General features: G+C 49.4%; 1 protein-coding gene across 4 annotated transcripts in view; it reads left to right on the top strand.

Moving 5' to 3' along the window:
- The window catches only part of LOC147124428 (ARL14 effector protein-like), a 28,035-nt gene extending 16,494 nt beyond the window's left edge, over nucleotides 1–11,541 (top strand). For all 4 annotated transcript variants that reach the window (XM_085987068.1, XM_085987069.1, XM_085987067.1 and 1 more), the window contains exons 4-5: nucleotides 9,795–10,033; nucleotides 11,202–11,541. In XM_085987068.1, the coding sequence (XP_085843194.1) occupies nucleotides 9,795–10,023 (229 nt within the window). In that variant the 3' untranslated portion in view covers nucleotides 10,024–10,033; nucleotides 11,202–11,541. The remainder of the gene's footprint in view (nucleotides 1–9,794; nucleotides 10,034–11,201) is intronic.
- Nucleotides 11,542–14,249: the final 2,708 nt, after the last annotated feature.

Genomic DNA, 14,249 nt, shown 5'->3' with positions numbered 1-14,249 from the left:
AGCCCCCCCAAAAAACACAAATCGACCAGTCTCGGCCTTTCAAAAAACTCAAAACGAACAGTCTCTGCCTTTGCATGTGAAACAAAACATTTGGGCACACCTTCTACTTTTTGGCCTGCGAGGATGATGCCTTTCGCATCTGTGACTGGCCCCTGCTCACCCTGCAGCTCCTCCTCAATGGGAGCCCAGTGGCTGCAGCAAGGCTGGGGGAAGGCTGCTGAGGGTCAGATGGCGAGACGGCAGATGCCCTTGGGGGTCGGCCTGGACCAGCTCTGGGCCTGGAGGGGGCCGGCTGCTGACTGCTGCAACTCTGCTTGTGCGGCAGCACTCTGTCCAGCGGCTGGTGGCAGCTGCAATGGAGGAGTGGCAGTGTCGGTTGCAGGAATGCTGCCAACCTGACAGATCACAGGTACTCCCTGGTCGCCTGAGACAGTGGCACTCGCACGGGCCAGCACTGAAGCTAGCGCAGCAATCTGCTGAAGCACAGACTGCTGGGCTGCTGCGGCGCGGCGAGTGCCCTGGCGATGCCTGGCTGATCCAGCGAGGGTGGCAGCAGTTAGTGCCCGTGTGGCCCTGGTCTGCGTCCGCATGACACCAGCCAGTGAATGGACGGCACGACTGAGCACTTGGCTAGAAGCCGCCTGTGCTGCCCTGAATTCCTGCACACTCCTTGACCGTGACTCTATGGAGTCAGGCATCCTTGCCACTGCAGCCATGAGCTCAGTGTGCCTGCGCTCAGCCTGGGCGGCCATTTTCTCTAGGAGCCGCACCTCCTCTGCGCTCACCATCGCAGGACTGGAGGCCGCACTCGCCCTCCGGGGAGAAGTCCGCCGAGCTGCCCCACCCCTCCCGCGTTGCTGCAGGCTGCTGGGCCCCGGAGCTTCACTCTCCTCCAACCCTTCCCCCCGGCTCCCCTCCAGGGAAGACGTGTCCCCATCATCGGCATGGGCTGCCTCGGCTGAGGGTGGCACTGATGGGCCGGCTTCCTCTTCCTCCCTCTTCCTCGAATTCAGAATCACTGATAGTGGCAGCTTGAGGGCCCGCCTCCTCACCTGGCGATTCACCATCTGAAAGCAGGGAGGCACAAGAGTTGCTTTAGAGTGAGGACAGGGCGGCAGCGAGGGAGGCATGAGTGCTGCTATGCACTGCATTGGTCGGACAGTGGCAAAGGATGCTGTTCTGAGGCGCAAGTGGAAAGAGAGAGGTCCAAAAGGTGATGCCCTTACCATTGGGGCCCAGAACAGGGTCGGCATCTCCACTGGCGACGGGGCCAATCAGCCGGCCTGCCATAATGCGCTTCACATGCTGGTCCAGGTCGGAGAGCTCTTTGAGGTCGGGACGGCCTCCCCCGGTCTCACGCTGTTGCCTCCGGTTGTGCGCCACCTTGGCCTGCAAGAGAAAGGATGGCCTCTAAATACAGTGTGAAGCCCTGATCTTGGCTGTACTGCCTCCCATGGTCGAATAGCTTGTACAGTGTGTGAAGTGCTGAATATGCAGGTGATTTTCATGACCGTCCCATAGCTGCTGGATGAGGGCTGGGCATTAGGGCTTGCAGGTCCCTTTGCCCATAAACTGAGGTGCACATGCAGGGATGAGGAGGACACTGGAAAGGGTACTCACCCTGACAACCCGAGTGAGGTCGTTGAACTTTTTCCGGCATTGCACAGGAGTCCTGGCAACCACGCTGTTGGAGGTCACCCTGTTTGACACCTCCCTCCAGGCTTTCCGATAGGCGCTGGGCAGCGGCCTCCTGCCACCTTCAGGGAACAGAACATGGTGCCTGCACTCCACTGCGCCAACCAGCACCCTCAGGTCGCCGTCGCTGAAGCGCTGCGCTCTCTCCCTGGCCTTCTCCATAGTCCTGGGCGTTGCACAGATGAAGCAGCAGTGGTCAGGCCTTGCTTCAGGGCTGCAGTGTGCCGGGCGTGGCAGGCAAACAACTCCACCCTCCCCCTTTAAGAGCTGACAGGCGCCAGAGTGTCTGCTGTCAATCAGCAACTCGCCGCACCTGCGCTGCGCCCGCCCTCGGGGGTATCGCCCCGGGCCGCCGGCTTAGCGCCTAATGATAGTCGTGCATCGCATGTTTTAGCGCAGCAGCAACCTCTTGGGGCGATGCCACTGAATATCGGCAAAGGTGGCACGAAGGACACATAGCACGAGTCTGCAGGTCGGGAAAGAAAACCAGCAATAAGAAACCTACCAAAGGAAAGTACAAGAAGGCACATAAGATGACGGAGAATAGTTCAGACGAACAAAAGAGTGATAACAACTCTGAAAGCCGGGAACTGAGTTGTCTGAAACTACATAATGTGATCACAACGGAGGATGACCGAACCATTTGGGTCACTCTCAAGATAGCAGGAGTCCAGGTAAAGATGGAATTGGACACAGGATCAGCCCTAACAGTCATAAACCGACGGGATTACGAGTGGCTATTCTCACACGTACCCTTGAGAGACACACAAATTATTTTGAAGATGTAGATGGGGCAAAAAGTCCACCCCAAAGGAAAAAGAAGGGTGACCGTTATATATAACGGTAAGGAAACACCAAAACTAGACCTGTATGTATTGCAAGATGGAGGACCACCATTACTGGGATGTGAATGGATCCGGAAAATACAACTGGATTGGCATTCCATACAGGCACTGACTGTGGCTGACAAAAAGGATGACGACGTCACACCTGGGCGACTGTCAAAGTTCCTAACTGCCGCGAAAGAAGTGTTCCAGCAAGGACTCGGAACACTAAAAGGCCTGACAGCGATGATTAAAATTGAAGAAAACGCAAGCCCAAAACCGGACTGGCACCTTATGCGATCCGCCCAGCCGTCGAAGCAGAGCTGGAGGGTCTGGAACGTTCGGGTGTACTGTCCAAGGTAGACTGGAGCGAGTGGGCTACACCCATCGCCCCTGTGATGAAAAAGTCGTCGAGCAGCACGCCTGGGGAACCAAGTAAGGTTCGCATCTGTGGGGACTTTAAGGTAACAGTGAACCCGGTCCTTCACACCGTACAATATCCACTTCCGCGGATTGAAGATATTTTCGCCTCGCTATCTGGAGGGAAACGCTTCACTAAGATTGATCTGGCCCAGGCGTATCTGCAAATGGAGGTAGAAGAAGCATCAAAAATACAACTCACAATCAACACCCATAAAGGTCTCTACCAATACAACCGGCTGGTATTCGGGGTAGCATCAGCTCCGGCTATTTGGCAGAGGGCAATGGAACAAGTCCTGCAAGGGATCCCAGGGACCCAGTGTTATTTGGACGACATCCTGGTCACGGGCGAAAATGACAGTGATCACCTTGCCAACCTGGAGCAGGTGCTCACTAGATTGCAGGAATATGGGCTCCAAGCTAACCGCCCCAAATGCAAGTTTTTTAGAAAACAGATCTCGTATTGTGGCCACGTTATCGATAGAGGGGTTACATAAGTCCCCAGAGAAGATTGAGGCAGTAGTCAAGGCTCCAGCACCGGAAAATGTGTCACAACTGAGGTCGTTCCTCGGGCTGGTAAACTACTACCATAAGTTCTTGCCAAATTTGTCTACAATACTACACCCACTGAACACCCTACTGCAAACTGGGGTGCCATGGAAGTGGAGTGATGAATGTAGACGAGCTTTCCAGAAGAGCAAAACACTAATCACATCGAAAGAGGTATTGGCCCATTACAACCCAGTATTACCAATTCGGTTGGCATGTAATGCGTCACCCTACGGCATTGGAGCGGTGCTGTCGCACAAATTCTCGGACGGCTGAGAGAGGCCAATAGCCTTTGTGTCACGATCACTCACCTCAGCCGAGCGTAACTACGCCCAGATTAACAGGGAGGCCCTCAGCCTAGTGTGGGGAGTGAAAAAGTTCAATCACTATCTGCACGGGCAGAAATTCACCTTGCTGACTGATCACCAGCCTCTTGTCTCCATTTTTAATCCGAAGAAGGGCGTTCCGGTGATGACTGCGCAACGACTACAAAGATGGTCACTTTTTCTAGGGGCGCACCACTGAGATTTGAATATAAGGGCACGAAACAGCATGGAAATGCTGATGGGCTATCACGCCTGCCACTGCCTACTGCGGAAGAAGCACCAGCAGTGGATCCTGTCGAAATATTCCATTCGACTATAGTTGAATACCTACCGGTAACTAACGCTTGTATCGAAAAGGAAACCCGAAATGACCCGACACTGTCTCGGGTATATGATTTGACGGTGAAGGGATGGCCAGCACATGGCGACTCACTGTTGCCAGTATTCTCGACAAGGAGCGAACAGCTGTCAGTGTGCCGGGGGACCTTGATGTGTGGATCCCTAGTGGTAATTCCACCCAAGTTAAGGGATAGAATGCTCAATGAGCTTCATGAGGGTCATCTGGGAGGGGTAAAAATGAAAAGCCTAGCCAGGGCTTATGTGTGGTGGCCGGGAATCGATAAACAAATCGAGGACCTGACCAAGAGCTGCTCAGGATGCCAGAAAGTCCAAAATGCACCACCACAGGCCCCTTTACACCCATGGGAGTGGCCCTCATCTCCATGGCAACGGGTGCATATTGATTTTGCTAGTCCATTCATGGACTCAATGTTTTTAATAGCCGTGGATGCGCACTCGAAATGGCCTGAGGTCATCAAAATGTCCTCCACCACCACGGAGAAAACTATTGCAGTCCTACGGACCATTTTTGCCAGGAATGGCTTGCCAGAACAGATTTGCTCCGACAACGGACCACAGTTTGTGTCCGAAGAGTTCCGGAGGTTCTTGAAAAAGAATGGGGTAAGGCATTACACATCCGCCCCGTATCATCCAGCCACAAATGAATTGGCTGAGAGGTTCGTACAAACCTTTAAGAAGGCAATAAAGGCTATGTACAATGACAACATTCCGCTGCAGCACAAGGTGGACAATTTCCTGTTTGCCTACCGGAATGCGACACATGCAGTCACCAACCAGGCCCCAGCCATGATGTTCTTTAACCGAAGGTTAAGATCTCGCCTGGATTTGCTCAGACCAAACGTACGAAGAGATGTTGAGAGTAAGCAATTCCAGCACATCCATGAGAAGCCAACAAGGAGCTTCAATGTAGGGCAACCAGTCTTGGCCCGCGACTACCGAACAGAAAAATGGCAGCCAGGAACGATATGCACACGGCAGGGCCCACTAATGTACACAGTGGACGTTGGGGAGAGCATCGTGAGACGCCATGCTGACCAGATCCTAGAGTCACAGGAACAAGTCAACCCCATGCCTCACCCATACGTACCTGGTGATGAATCCAACGTACAAGTAGCATCTACCCCAGAAACAGTAGCATCGGAAGCTGATGAACCAAACGATGACAGGGGGCCAGAATCGCCTCCGCACCAAGAGCAAGACACTCGGGAAAGGCGCTATCCAGAAAGGATCAGGAAGCCTCCCCAAAGACTGAATATATAAATAGACTATTTTCAGCTAATGTTGCATGTTAAAAGTGTTAATTGTAATTAGTTTGATATTTAATTGTTAAATGAGTGTTATGGTACTGTTAATCTAAAAGGGGAGGAATTGTAATGTATATACCTTTTTAAGGGAGGAACTATCTTTTACAGCTCATGTATACTGTAGTACCGGCAGTGACCACACCTGTATATAGCCCTGATTAGTAATCTGTACAGATCAGTTGCAGTGTGAGCCACGTTGAGTAAACACCTGTTGTACCGTTCTCCGCAGTCTGTGTCTTATTATACACGGACGTAACAGGAGTGAAGCGGTGAATTAAAGTGATAGGTGACCGGAAGCTCAGGGTCACCGTTGCGGACTGAACAGAGATGTTCCGCAAAGCGGTCGCCCAATCTGCGTTTGGTCTCCCCAATGTAGAGGAGACCGCATAGTGAGCAGCGAATACAGTATATTAAATTGCAAGAAGTACAAGTAAATCGCAGTTTCACCTGGAAGGGGTGTTTGGGGCCCTGAACAGTGGGAAGGTGTAGTGTATGTGCCTTTAAGAGCCCCAGGTGTGCTGTAATGCCGGTAATTGCCACTCGGGCTACATAAGCCTGTATATTGTGTATATCCGTTAGAACCCCCCCAGACTTTGCTGAGTAAATACCTATGAACCAACTCCTGTCTTCTGTGTCTTTATCAACACACGGACACTACAGAAGGGAGGCGGTAAAAGGGCATGTGTTGCATCTCCTGCGTTTGCACGGGAAGGTGCCAGGTGAAGAAGGGCTGTTAGGGGTGATTGAGGAGTGGACCAGGGTGTCGCGGAGGGAGCGGTCCCTTCGGAATGCTGAAGGGGGAGGTGAGGGGGAAAATGTGTTTGGAGGTGGCGGAAATGGCGGAGGATGATCCATTGAATGTGGAGGCTGGTGGGGTGAAAGGTGAAGACAAGGGGAACCCTATCGTGGTTCTGGGAGGGAGGCGAAGGGGTGAGAGCAGAAGTGTGGGAAATATAATGGACACGGTCGAGGGCCGTGTCAACCACAGTAGAGGGGAATCCTCGGTTGAGGAAAAAGGAAGACATGTCGGAAACACTGGTATGGAAGGTAGCATCGTCAGAACAGACACGGCGGAGACTGAGAAACTGGGAGAATGGAATAGAGTCCTTACAGGAAGCGGGGTGGGAGGAAGTGTAGTCCAGGTAGCTGTGGGAGTCGGTGGGCTTGTAGTGGATGTTTGTCGAAAGCCGATTGCCAGAAATGGAGACGGAGAAGTCAAGGAAGGGAAGGGAAGAGTCAGAGATGGACCATGTGAAGGTGAGGGTAGAAATTGGAAGTAAAGTGAATGAACTTATCTAATTCAGGGCGAGAGCAGGAAACTGCACCAGTACAGTCATCGATGTACTGGAAATAGAGGTGAGGGAGGGGACCTGAGTAGGACTGGAACAAAATGTTCCACATATCCCATGAACAGGCAGGCATAGCTAGGGCCCATGCGGGTTCCCATAGCAACACCTTTAATTTGGAGGAAGTGAGTGGAGTCAAAGGAGAAGTTGTTCAATGTGAGAACAAGTTCAGCCAGGCGGAGGAGGGTGGTGGTGGATGGGGACTGTTTGGGCCTCTGTGTTGAAGGAAGAAACGGAGCGCCCGAAGGCCGTCCTGGTGGGAGATGGAGGTGTAGAGGGACGTCCATAATGAAAAGGAGACGGTTGGAGCCAGGAAACTGGAAACTGTTAGTGACGGAGGGTGTCGGAAGAGTCACGAATGTAGGTGGGAAGAGACTGGACAAGGGGAGAAAAAATAGTCTAGGAAGAGAAGTTCCGTGGGGCAAGAACAGGCTGAAACGATGGGTCTACCAAGGCAGTACTGTTTGTGGATCTTGGGAAGGAGGTAGAAGCGGGCTGTGCGGGGTTGGGGGACTGAGGTTGGCAGCCATGAGGGAAGATCTCCAGAGGAGATGAGGTCAGTGACACACTTGGAAACAGTGGCTTGATGTTTGCTAGTGGGGTCATGGTCCAGGCGGAGGTAGGAGGAGGTGTTGGAGAGTTGGCGTTCAGCTTCCGCACGGTAGAGGTCGGTTCGCCAAACAACAGCACCACCCTTATCAGCAGGTTTAATGATGTTAGGGTTGGATCGGAGAGAACGGAGTGCTGAAAGTTCAGAGGGAGGTAGGTTGGAGTGAGAGGGGAACAGAGAAATGGAGACGGCTGATGTCACGTCGGCAGTTAGCAATAAAAAGATCTAGAGGGTAAGAGGCCAGAGGGAGGGGTCCAAGTAGAAGGAGAATTTAGAAAGCAGGAAGGATCAGCCGTGCGGGGGGGAAGACTCCTGGCCAGAGAAGTGGGCACGGAGACGAAGGCGACGGACGAAGAGCTCAGCATTGTGCCGTGCTCGAAATTCATTCAGATGGGGGTGTAAGGGGGTGAAGCTCAGGCCTTTGCTGAGGACTGATCGTTTGGGGTCAGAGAGGGGAAGGTCAGAGGGGATAGTGAAAACACAGCAGGGGGTGAGATTGGAAGAAGGGATGGGATCAGAGGAAAGTAACGGGGAAGAAGGTTCTGGAGGGGCGTTGGTGTCCACGAGTTGATGAAGCTTGCGATCCTTGACATCCTCTGCCTTTCCGCCAATTCCAACGTGATCCCACCACCAAACACATCTTCCCCTCACCTCCCCTTTTCAGCATTCCGAAGGGACTGCTCCCTCCGCGACACCCTGGTCCACTCCTCAATCACCCCCAACAGCCCTTCTCCTTCACCTGGCACCTTCCTGTGCAAGCGCAGGAGATGCAACACATGCCCTTTTACCTCCTCCCAACCCACTGTCCAGGGCCCCAAACACCCCTTCCAGGTGAAACTGCGATTTACTTGTACTTCTTGCAATTTAATATACTGTATTCGCTGCTCACGATGCGGTCTCCTCTACATTGGGGAGACCAAACGCAGATTGGGCGACCGCTTTGTGGAACACCTCCGTTCAGTCCGTAAGGGTGACCCTGAGTTTCCGGTTGCCTGTCACTTTAATTCTCCACTTCACTCCCGCTCTGATCTCTCTGTCCTCGGCCTATTACGTTGAGCTTCATTGGAACGATGTAAGCTCGAGGAACAGCACCTCATCTTTCTATTGGGCACTTTACAGCCTGCCGGACTCAACATTGAGTTCAACAATTTCAGATAATTATCCCTGCCCCCATTTTTCATGCAGTATGATTTTTGCCATTCCCATTTGCAACATTTTATCTTTCCTGCCTCTTACAGAAGTACAGGATGTTCTTTCAAGTCCTTCCTCCCCTCCTAACCACAACCCCCCCCCCCCCATCTCTGCACCTGCTTAATAACTGTTACATCTCCAGCTTTTTCCAGTTCCTGATGAAGGGTCCCAGACCTGAAACGTTAACTCTGTTTCTCTCTCCATGGATGCTGCCTGGCCTGCTGAGTATTTCCAGCATTTTCTGTTGTTACCCACCTACTCTGTGGCTGCTGGAGAAGGATGAGAAGAAATACCTCCGAGGAAGTCTTGGTTGATATATCAACCCAAAATGGAGCATTCCTGTTAATGGCTGCTGATTATGGCCCAGAAATTGCTGGAAAAATAATGGCAAGTTTATGGTGCCCGCCATTATTGGTGCATTAATAAACCCAGCAATTTGTGGTGGAGATGCACCATGAGTTCTGATTCACCACAAATTGCTGTACGATTTGCACCACTCTCCCATTAGCTTCGCCAAAACCAAGAAAATTACCATTTCTCACTGTGAGCCTCCCCATTGTGTGTCATGAAATTGTTGTATTTACACCATTAATACGAATAAATCTTGCCGTAGCCATTCAGGGTGGATGATTCATGTCACTAGGACCCTTTTAATGATGTGATTCATGGTCCTAACATGCCACTTGACCTCCTTGGAGGCCGAGAAAGGGAACAATGAAACAGTGGAGTCTCGCTCCCACGGGTAGTAAATTGTTTCAAGAGTTTTTAACATTTTTTTTCTCTTCCTTTCTGGCTCTCGTTTCTCTTTAATCCAACCTTTCTTTCTCTCTCTTTCTGCATCTAATTTGACTCTAAATCACCCTATTTCATCCAGTTAAGGAGATAGCCTATCGAATCCAATGTTCATGATGTCCCAGTTGCCTTGTTGACCTCGCCGCGCTGTTATCAATTCACATCTCCAGCTATTTGCAGCGCACAAATAATATGATCTGAAGGGTGAGATTGGGGGGAAAAAAAAAAAATCCAATTAGCTGTGCTTGCTATGGATATGCCACTCCAGCAATTTTTTGGGCCACTATTAATGATTGTACAATCTGATGAGAGAGGTTATGTTGCTGGGTTTTTGTATAATTTTAAAATATGTTCTGAAATATTTTTCTCTAAATTAGTGCTGTTGGGCAGAGAAAATATGACAACAGTGGAAGGCTGCTTCTCAATGGCATAGACCTATGTGACTGTCTGGATGAAGATTGCCCTGGCTGTTTCTACCCCTGCGCCAAATGCAGTTCTTGGAAATGTGGCTCTATATGTCGCTGCAACAGGAAATGGATCTATGATGGAATTGAAACTGAAGGAAGTGATATTGTGCAAAAGTTCCCAAATTTGCATTTCAACTGAAATTGTACAGGTGTGTATAGAGTCATAGAAATTTTCAGCCCATCATGTCTGTGCCGGTCGAAGAGCTATCTAGCCCAATCCAACTTTCCAGCTCTTGGTCCGTAGCCCTCACTTCAAGTGCAAATCCAAGTACTTTTTAAATGATTTGAGGGTTTCTGCCTCCACCACCATTTCAGGCAGAGTTCCAGACCCCCACCACCCTCTGGGTGAAAAAGTTCTCCTCGACTCTCCTCTAATCCTTCTACCAATTACTTTGAATCTATGCCCCTTGGTTATTGACCTCTCTGCTAAGGGAAATAGGTCCTTCCAATCCACTCCACTCTTTTAGGCCCCTCATGATTTTATACGCCTCAATTAAATCTCCCCTCAGCCTTCTCTGTTCCAAAGAAAACAACCCCAGCCTATCCAATCTTTCCTCATAGCTAAAGTTCTCCAGTCCTGGCAATATCCTCTTAAATCTCCTCTGTACCCTCTCTAGTGCAATCACATCTTTCCTGTAATGTGCTGACCAGAACTGTACGCAGTATTCTAGCTGGGGTCTAACTAGTGTTTTATACAGTTCAAGCATAACCTCCCTGCTCTTATATTCTATGCCTCAGCTAATAAAGAAAAGTATCCCGTATGCCACCTTAACCACCTTATCTACCTGTCTTGCTACCTTCTGCAGGGATCTGCGGACGTGAACTCCAAGGTCCTTCTGTTCCTCTACACTTCTCAGTATCCTACTATTTATTGTGTATCCCCTTGCTTTGTTACCCTGCCCCAAATGCATTGCCTTGCACTTCTAAGCTGTACAGTAATGTAATTTTTAAGTGAACAATTTTTGTTTTTTAGTTGTGTATAAGATGATTTGCAGAAATCTTCAATTCTCTTCTATAGTAACATTAATTTCTACAGTTGTGTCTGTGATGTACATTAAACTGAACTCTAACTTGTCAATAGTATCTGTTGGTATAATTCGGGTAATCATTTCTACCTTAGCATTGTAGATTTTGACTGGTACATAGTGATTAAACTTTCAGTAAAATTAAATATTGAGTAAAGAATGCTTCTCAAAAACTTCTTTTATTCTGGGTACCATTTTTGTTTAAACATAAAATGGGCCTAAAAGCATAGGTTCCTGAACAAATTGTATAACAATGAAGCCTCGACCATGTGAGTTTTTGATTTTTACTTAGAGGGAAGACCAAGGAATGAGGGTAAAGGAGAAGCAATCTAAGAATGTTCTCAACCTATGCTGGCCCCAAGATGTTGCATCAAAACAGTTCAATTGTGGCATAGCAGAACAAACTGCCGGTCCAGTCCTTTGATTTGGAGGGTGCTGGAAGTGGGTAAAGAGGAAGTGAAAAAATGATAATATGCATTATTTAATTTTTTTTGGTGTCATTATCAAAAGCCACTTGTACATTTCCTGCACATTTAGATATCTTTAACATAAACCTGTAATTAATCTAAGTAAAAATAGTCTAATTCTGCATGTTTTCCTGTCCTATAAAGAACATCTACTGAAGGAGTTGACATGCTTCTCAATTGGTGAATTTATTTGATTTTGGTACATAGTTGTTTTCTGTTAATTGATGTCAGCGGTGTTTTAAAATTCTGGGCATGTCTGCAAACATGGGCCCTGAATTGTATCATTCAGTCCCTTGAGCCTGCTCCACCATTCCCTTAGATTATGGATGATCTGTGCCTCAACTACATTTATTCGCTTTTGATGCACACATCTTGAAACCCTTACCTAATAAAATTATATTGATCTCGGTCTTGAAAATTTCAATTCACCCAGCAGCCATAGCCTTTTTGTGGAAAAAGTACTACTTGATTTCACTCTTGAATAGCCTACCTCTTATCTTAAGGTTGTACCCCCTTGTTCTGGATTCCCCAACCAGAGGAAATCATTTCTTTGCCTACCCTAACAAAACACTATCAGTTCAAACACTTCATTTAAATCACCCCTCAACTTTCTAAACTCAAGGGACTACAAGCTAATTACTCATTGTTACCCTGCATCCTAAGTATAGTGGAAAAATGCGGGTGTACCTTCGCACCTGAACTGCAGTGACAGGTGCTCCCTCCACTTGTCTAAAGTAGAAGATGTCTATCTGACGAGGCTCTGGGGGAGTAACGGGCAAGGGCAGCCTCGAGAGACCGTCTGTGTTGCCGTGCAAGTCTGATTTGCGATATTTGATGTCGTATGTGTGTCCTGACAACAGTAAAGCCCACCTTTGCATCCTGCTTGCAGCAAGAGATGGAATTCTGGTGTGGGGCCCGAAGATTGAAGTCAATGGACGGTGGTCCATCAGGAGTGTGAACCTTCTCCCAAACAGGTGATGATGAAATTTTCGAATTCCAAAAACGATTCCCAAGGCCTCGCGCTCAATCTGCGCATAGTTACTCTCGGCCTTGTTCAAGGTGTGTGATGCGAAGGCGATAGGTTTCTCTTCCCCAGAAGGCATGATGTGGGATATGACTGTTCCCACACCATATGGTGATGCATCACATGCTAGCTGCATGGGTAGCTTTGGGTCAAAGTGTGTCAGGACCTCCGACTTCAGCAATGCTTTCTTTGCTTGGGCGAAAGCTTTGTTGCACAGGTCAGTCCATTTCCATGTTTTGCCTTGACATAGCAACATTGCTGAAGCCGTTACATTAGTTGCTAAGTCTGGAATAAACTTCCCATAGTAGTTAAGTAGCCCCAGAAATGAACGTAACTGGCTCACATTCTGGGGTGCTGGGACATCCACGATCGCCTTGACCTTTGACGGCGCCTTATGCAGGCCAGTAGCGTCAATCACATGCCCCAGGTACTCAACTGAAGACTGAAAGAATTCACATTTGTCCTTACGAACTCTGAGTCCGTACTCTCAGCCGCTGTAGTATCGCATCCAAGTTCCGAAGATGATCCTCCTCATTTGTCCCAGTGACAAGGATGTCGTCCAGGTAGCACTGGACTCCTGGCAGTCCACTCAAAATCTGATCCATTGCCCTTTGGAATAGAGCAGGGGCCGACGTAATTCCAAACGGAAGGCGGCAGTACCTGTATAGCCCCTTGTGTGTCACAATTGTCAGCAGCTCCTTTGATTTGTCATCGACATGCATTTGTAGATAAACCTGGCATAAGTCTATTTTGCTGAACTTTTGCCCACCGGCCAGGCCCGTAAAAAGATCACCAATGAGGGGAAGAGGGTACTGTTCCGCAGAAAGTACCGGGTTAATAGTCACTTTAAAATCCCCGCAAATTTGAACAGATCCATCCTTTTTCAGGACAGGAACAATGGGTGTGGCTCATTTGCTCACGCTCACAGACTCCAGGACTCCATTCTCGACTAAGGCCTCCAAGTTAGCCTCAACTTTTGGCCTAATTGCATAGGGTACAGGTCGGGCTTTGTGAAACTTCGGCTTGCTGTCAGGTTTAATGTCCAGTCTCATACTGATCTTTTTCATGCTCCCAAGTTCACCATTGAAGAGTTCTGCATGTTTGTTTAAAACTGCAGTCAGACCTGACTCCCCTTTTGACATCATGCGTGTAATGTATGTACCTTTAAGGGGGAGAACTACTTTTTACAGCTCCTGTATCCTGTAGTACTGGCAGTGACCACACCTATATATAAACCCTGAGTAGTGATCTGTACAGTCAGTTGCAGTTTGAACCACGTTGAGTAAACACCTGTTGATCGTTCTCTGCAGTCCTTTTCTTATTATTACACGGACGTAACATTGGCGATGAGCAGATTCGAACCTACCTGCAACTCTGCATCACCTCCCAGGGATTCGCTCCTGAAGAACAGTGGAAGAAGGTAGAGTCCAAAAGCACGGGCGTCGACCACGGGCAACCACCCAGTCATCCAGCGGAGATTTGAGCATCGCAGGGGAGGCTGTCGAGAGCCAGGCTTGGCTTTCCAGTCACGGTGGTCCAGCAAAACGGGCTGGCAACAGGTACTGCGCAGACCCTTCCCGGACAGCGACGGGCTAGAGCCCGACCGAGCGGCACAGAAAAAGGCTGAGCAGCGTCGACGGGGGAGAGAGGGCAGAGCGCACAGGGCGCAGCCGGTGTTCAGGACCAAGCGGCGTCAACGGGGGAGAGAGGCACGCAGGAAAACGCACAGAGCGCAGCCGGTGTTCAAGGGCCGAGTCCTGTCTGAGGTAATGGACGATGTCATTCGAGGGAGAGCAATAGGAGATTCTCCTAGTTTGAAACCTTACGTTTCAAAAAGAAATGAGCTCTC

Source organism: Somniosus microcephalus, chromosome 1, assembly GCF_052327205.1.
Source record: "Somniosus microcephalus isolate GS21.2 chromosome 1, FLI_Smic_1.0, whole genome shotgun sequence".
NCBI classification, from domain to species: Eukaryota; Metazoa; Chordata; class Chondrichthyes; order Squaliformes; family Somniosidae; genus Somniosus; species Somniosus microcephalus.
Note: the sequence above shows the minus strand (reverse complement) of the source record. Positions and strands in the feature narration are given on the sequence as shown.